At 44.5% G+C, this 6975-nt stretch overlaps 1 protein-coding gene across 1 annotated transcript; it reads right to left on the bottom strand.

The window, feature by feature from the left end:
• Nucleotides 1-535: 535 nt before the first annotated feature.
• On the bottom strand, nucleotides 536-3154 carry LOC134026637 (gap junction alpha-5 protein-like). Its single transcript, XM_062469525.1, has 3 exons — nucleotides 2950-3154; nucleotides 1065-2581; nucleotides 536-574 (listed from the first exon to the last, which is right to left on the bottom strand). Exons 2-3 carry the CDS (start codon nucleotides 2508-2510, stop codon nucleotides 536-538), a joined length of 1485 nt encoding a protein of 494 aa, XP_062325509.1. The 5' UTR covers nucleotides 2511-2581; nucleotides 2950-3154.
• Between the last annotated feature and the right edge of the window lie 3821 nt (nucleotides 3155-6975).

The raw sequence follows: 6975 nt of genomic DNA, 5'->3' as shown, positions 1-6975 counted from the left end.
ACAAATGTGATTTTTGGCAAGGAACATTTGATTTTAATGTAGTACAAACAATTTTATTCATTACAAACAACCAGTTTTTTCGTACCGTAACCATTTCTCCTCTCCCAGTATGCATCTTTGACTGATATAAGTGTGGTATATCAGTTTATAAAAGTCCATGCTCCAAATGAGGATGTAAAAAATTCCCCAGAGATGTCACTATTCATGTTCTTCCATCACTAACATTCATTCTATATCATGAAAATGACAGGTAAAAATGTTCCCTTGATGTGCATGATCCTTTTTTTACCTCTTGTTTTTAGATTGTGGGCGTTATAAGGTGCTTCCATTTGAAAGATACAACAGCGGAATCAGTACCTCCCTAGCCTGAAGCCTAAAGGCTTGTGATGCTTGACTGTTTTTCGCCCAGTGGGGCATGGAGAGAGAGATCAATCAAATGAGCATGTTATGTCATTGATATCTCTTCTCTTGTTCACCGTAGCACCACCAGTGAGTGATTCTTCTATCATGTTCAGTTGGGGTTTGGTTTTCCACTTCACTTTTTCATGATGGAAGAGATGTCCAAAAATACACTCTGAAAGAGACAGATAATAGTATCAAATTAGTCATTAGCGAATACCATTTGCAAAACTACCTCTTATGTATCTCTGACATGCAGTAAGTGCTGCATTAATATATTTTGTTTTTAACTAGAGCTTTTTTGGGCAAAATGATATACGGTAACCCCAATCTTTAACATTCGATCCTGCTTGGTCATGGGTTCTTAGTTACTATGATAAGCTTAATCCTTAACTGCAACCCTGAGGTAAAAATCAGTATTTACAAAAAGAAAACCAATGCAGTCAGTTTTATTGCTAAATGCCTATACTACCCACCCTTATAATTTTTTTTGTTGATTGGTCTGGTTTTATTTCTTATTTTCTCTTTACTCTCTGTATACAACTAACATGCTTGTCACCAGTCATTTTGATCCATGTTGTGTCAGCTAACATCATACAATGTAATGAGAGGCTCATCATCCAAACGATCAGGTCAGAGGCTGCCTGTCTCTCAGCTGTACTTGCCATTGACATTCTTCTCCCTCCAGGAGGGGGCATCATGGGCATGTCTCCCTTCCCCAAGGACCCCAGCTCGGACTCATCGGAACTTCGCATTGAGGGGCTGCTGGAGCCACTGATGGTGGACATGCTGTCTGAGGGCATCCTGGCCATGAAGCTGGCTTTCCTGGGGTTGGGGAAGAGGTAATCGCTGGCCATGGATGCCCTCCTCTCCTCCTCTTCCAGGTCCCTGATAGCCAGACTGGGTCTGTGGATCATGGTGTTGATCACTGGTGGCTCCATGTGGTTACGCTGATAGTACTCCTGCTGGTGGTGGTCTTCGTGGATCTTTATTTTGGGCCCAGTTTCCCCAGTTGCAGGTACTCCAACCCAGGCTGGAGGGTGGTGGTTGTTTAAGTTTGTGATGATAGTGGTGGGGAGGGGCTCCACATCCTGAAATGTGCAGTCTTGGTTGGGCCGGCGTTGCTGCTGTCTTGGCTGAATGTTGACACAGTTGGTGAGATAGTGCCCGGTCTGTGCCACGCTGTTGTGCCTTGGCTCTTCATGGTTAGCTTTGGGCCCAGCGTTATAGTGTGAAGGGGTGTCCAGTTCCTCCTCGGGGATCACTTTGAAGATCTGCGTATGTGGCCCGTTGTGAGGTGAGAGGTTCCTCATCACACAGAGTTGCTGTATGGTGGCTTTCTTCTTGGGCTTGTAGATCAAACTGTCCTCGTCTGCATAATTCTGCCCATTCAATGTCTGCTTAATCTTCTTCATGCCCAGGTAGGAGATCTCCATGACGTTGAGGAACAGAGAAACTGCGGCGATGACAAACATGAAGACCATGAACACGGTCTTCTCCGTCGGCCTGGAGACATAGCAGTCCACACTGTTGGGGCAAGGGAACCTCTCACATTTGTGCAGTGGCTCCAGGCGGACACCGTAGAGGATATACTGGCCCATAATGAAGCCCACCTCCACCACCGAGCGTGTTAAGATATGCATGATGTACGTTCTGAGCAGAGACCCTCTCAGCGGAGCCTTCTTCACCCTCTTGTGCTCCTCCAGCCTCTTCAGCTCCTTCTCGACGCGCTTATGCTCGTCCAGCGCCGTCTCCCCGAGCTCGTCCCTTAGCTGGGCCTTCCGCCTATGGCGTTCCTTCTCCAGGGCGCGGATGCGGTAGAGGGCGTGGCCCATGTAGACCAGAGACGGTGCGGACACAAAGATGACTTGCAGGACCCAGAAGCGGATGAGAGAGATGGGGAAGGCTTGGTCGTAGCACACCGTCTTGCAGCCCGGTTGATCGGTGTTGCAGACAAACTCGGCCTGCTCGTCATCCCAAACGTCCTCGGCGGCCACCCCCAGGACCAGCATGCGGAAGATGAAGAGGATGGTGAGCCATATCTTGCCCACGATGGTGGAGTGGATATGGACCTCCTCGAGGATGCTGCCCAGCAGGTTCCAGTCACCCATGGTCACAGGCAGAAGCTGTATGCACGATGGCTTTCTCTCTGCTTCAACTCTTACTGCCACATGCCCCTGGGCTGGACGGGGAAACAAAACCCGGGAAGAATTCCTTATATTTCGACACACTTTCTTTATATCAACACATATTACTTGTCTGTTTATGAGCATCTTATTTCAAATGTTTTCTCTTATTTTAGCATATAAAGCCAGAAGGTAGGGAGGCCTTCATGCTTTCTGTTGTTTTGTTTTAGTTTCCATAATTTTAATTAAGAATGCCGTCACTATTGGTTAATTTGTCATTTGAGTGAGATGTGTTCATGACTGATTTGTGTAGTTTGTGTTAGAATTGTCTAATTTGTTCAAATGTATTCTGTATTACGTGTCACTACATCATGTAAGCCATGCAATGTTGCAATTTCAAATGAAAAATTAAAACTACACTTACATGTCAATGGTATGGCTACAGTCCACTGGAGATGTAAAAAAGCATTATTACCTTAACAAAACCATCCCCAAAATCACCTTTGACTCAAATTGGTTAGCCCATGGAAAAGCTGGGAGATTGTGTTCCCTTTTTGCACCAGTCCCAAACACACATAGCTGTCTCCTGTTCAGATGTCTGCCGCTCAGTGCGAGTACTCTCTCGTGTCGTTGCATGCATGGTTCACAGGATGTGACCATTGATCTGTCACCAACGGGACAATGCCCCATGGCACATCTTGCCAGGCTATTGTTCAGCCCTGTCCAACCCCCTTTCAATGTACCCACAATGCCAACATGGCTGAATGCCCATCAATACCCCACTCACTGGAAGAGGAGAATATTGCTTTTCTTTCTCATAATGTCCTCCTCTGACAACCTGTATACATAAGAGTGTGCCTTCCAATCGGGAGGGAGGGTACAGATTTTGAAAACGGAGAAACCATATTATGTAAGTACAAGTTGCCATCATAACTGATTAATCTAATGTAGACTCTAGAAAGGCAGATAGTGTTTCAATGAGTCACGTACGATGTCATAGTTTGTGGCATTGGGGGTTATTGTTACTTTGGAATGTCAGTGATGTGCCATGTGTGTGTGTGTGTGTGTGTGTGTGTGTGTGTGTGTGTGTGTGTGTGTGTGTGTATGTGTGTGTGTGTGTGTGTGTGTGTGTGTGAGAACGAAAGTAAAGCCTCCTTACTTTTTGAATCTTTCAGGGGTACTCTTCATTCATTAGGTTCACAACGATCCTGATCTTTGTTTGAAAAATAATAATTTGGGAAAAGCGTAAGCAAACAAATGACATTTTGAGTTTATTTTTTTACTAAGTTACTGAATTACAAGGTACTAACGGAGTGAGCAAGATACATTGGGCCATGGGGTTAAAGAGTACCTACTGTAGGTCAGGGGCCTGCTGCAGGTCGATAATGTCGTGATCATAGGCAATCAGTCCAGAGGGAGAACAAATAAACCATTAAAACAAGAAACAAAGGTAGACACTTTTCCTTAAGAGCTCGAGACCCTCTAAGTTAAACTTTGTATTTTCTAGATGCAAAATCAACATCACATCTTGCAGCTAGGCCAATAGTGGAGGTGAAGTGGACAATTTCCAGGTTAGGAGTATTCTTTGCCTGGCTAGAAGTGTTGTGAAAGCAGTAAAGTCAACCTTGTTGGAAATGCAAGGGGCTCTATTGGCACCCAGAAAATAGCCAGGAAAGGGCAAGGCTGTAAACTAATAACATTGAGAATACACAAAAAATCTAAGACAGAATGAGGGTCAATTACATGCAGTTTAGATTTACTGAAGTGGGCTTTGTGGACCACTTTTAGCTGGATCAAACTGAGTCGAGCACAGAATGATGAAGAACCAGTTCCACATCTCACTAAAGACTTCTCAGGTGAAAGTCTGAGAGTCCAAAATGGAGGGAGTAAATACGTGGTTATTTCCCCAAACATGGCGCTGAGTAAAACTTAAAGTGACGGCGGAACTGTATCCATATCTTAAGTGGACAGCACTAAAAGGTTTGAGGAGTGGCAGCAGGGAGTGGTTTCAGGGGCCAGGGACCTGGGCTAGGAAGGTAGCAAATAGCACGCCCTGTCATATTTATAAAATGAGACTCCCAAGTAGAAGTAGAGGAGTTCAAGTAGAGTGTTGCCTGTCCAGATTCACTTACAGGCAAGCAGGGTGGAAAAGCCCAAAGTGAATATTCCTTCTGTATAGTTTGACTTTGACATTGTTGAGGGCTTTGTGTCTCCAGGCCAGGCACACACCTAAGTCAATGTAGAGAGGAATCTTGTGCATGTGAAATCCTCCCTTCTCTTCTCGAAGATGTGTTTCGTATCCTGGTAGTAGTGAAAAAGCACAATGAAGGCTTAGGATCTGATATGATTTCCACCTGTGGAGTTTGCTCTCCCCAGCTTGTGGGTGTGGTCAAGTTTCATCAGTATAGGGGAGAACTCTACCCTCAAAAGGTCAGTACATAACTCCGACATAAACTTGACCGGGTCCAAGCCTTCCATCTTCTCTGGGATACCGACCTACTTCAAATGGACCTGCATAAACGATTTTCCAAATCATCTGCCTAGTCTACTAGTACACTGTATTCAGTTTTCAGCTTTGCGCAGGCATTTTCCAAATTTCTAGAGCTCTGTCACTGTAATCGAATAAACCAGTCTCCATCTCGATTAATCACCGGGTTGTGATTTATAAAAAAACAAACTTGACGGGAGTATGTGCGGTCCTCCACACAAACTCTGACCCATGCGTACGCACATTTTTGGAGTGTGGGATTTGGCGACAATTGCCGGCATTCACAAACAAATGTACTCATTTGTAACTCTTGTTCTTCTCCATGGGTGAAGTGGAATTCAATTTTGCCACTGACACAGGCATGAAGAGGACATTTAAGGATCACATACCCTAATAATACTTTGATGCGGAGCTGCCCCTCTCAAATCAGCCCCCAAACCCACTTAGAAACATTGTAAACAGTAATAGTACATAATAGCAGTTGATTTGAGTTGGCTTGGCTTGCAGAAAATAACCAGTTGAGCCTGAGGGCATTTAATTAGGTTTCCACCGCACACTGACAAAGTCGATAGGAGATTGATTTGATTTTCCCTTGCAGAAGCTGCGGCAGCAAATGCCAGATGTCACACCAGGGTCACGTGTTACATAACTGGGGGTTCAACAAGTGCTTAACCATTGGCTGGGAAATGCTTCTCTATCTTGTCCATGTCCTTGTTTACAATCCGCCTTCTCCAGCACACTGTGATCTAATGAATCCCTGATTGACAGGACACTGATTTTGTTCCTCTTTTGAATTGAATGACGTTGAGATCGGATTGACTGCTGAAGGTCCTTGTTTATTAAAATAATGTTTTCATATTCATATTTAATTTTAGTTTAATCATCCTGTTTTACCACTAATTAGTAACCTAGCTATGTTTGACTTATAGACAGAAAGTATTGAAATGACAAGAAACTAAAGGTCAGACATTTGGATTTCACTGTATTTTTTATCTGTTTTATTTTCATGATGCGTCTAACAGGACCCTAATACAACCTCCTCAACCCCCTCCTCCTCACTCCTCAACCCCCTCCTCCTCACTCCTCAACCCCCTCCTCCTCACTCCTCAACCCCCCCCTCCTCACTCCTCAACCCCCTCCTCCTCACTCCTCAACCCCCTCCTCCTCACTCCTCAACCCCCCCCTCCTCACTCCTCAACCCCCTCCTCCTCACTCCTCAACCCCCTCCTCCTCACTCCTCAACCCCCTCCTCCTCACTCCTCAACCCCCTCCTCCTCACTCCTCAACCCCCTCCTCCTCACTCCTCAACCCCCCCCTCCTCACTCCTCAACCCCCTCCTCCTCACTCCTCAACCCCCTCCTCCTCACTCCTCAACCCCCCCTCCTCACTCCTCAACCCCATCCTCCTCACTCCAAGCACACTGATACCCGTTCATAGCCTCACAGCTAACTTAACCTCTTGCATGCAGTTCTTACAATACACCATTGTGAAATGCCATATAATCAATGAATCAATCTTAATTGATTAATTGCTACTACTACTAATAACAATAATAGTAACTTATTATCATTAAAAAATATATATATATATATTAAGTTGTTATTTCAGAACAAATATAGTTAGACAAAAGCTAATTACTTGGATGTTTTTAGTTTGTACAGCAAAACATAAATTAAAACAAAATAAATTACAAAGGGAATGTCACATTATACACTGATATCCTCCCAAATTTCCCAATCATAAAGAATAAATTCATTCCAGAGACAAGTGAATGGTATGAAGTGGAATCCTCCTACGCTGGCCAATAGAGATTCATGAAGCCCTTTAAACAGGGAACTAGGCAGAGATGGAGATGGGGAGTGAGCAGGATAGAGGGAGACAAAGAGAGAGCGACAATACAAGAGAATGGAGACAGACGTAAAGGGGAGGGTGAGAGGGGCTGACATGAAATCATTACAGATA

Source organism: Osmerus eperlanus, chromosome 9, assembly GCF_963692335.1.
Source record: "Osmerus eperlanus chromosome 9, fOsmEpe2.1, whole genome shotgun sequence".
Classification (NCBI taxonomy): Eukaryota; Metazoa; Chordata; class Actinopteri; order Osmeriformes; family Osmeridae; genus Osmerus; species Osmerus eperlanus.
This window is presented reverse-complemented; position numbering and strand designations above follow the sequence as displayed.

Coding starts and splice junctions, on each gene's coding strand:
- LOC134026637 (XM_062469525.1), bottom strand. CDS start 2,510: ATGGGTGACTGGAACCTGCTGGGCAGCATCCTCGAGGAGGTCCATATC. Junction 575..1,064: donor GAGGGAGAAGAATGTCAATG/GCAAGTACAGCT, acceptor TGTCTCTTTCAG/AGTGTATTTTTGGACATCTC.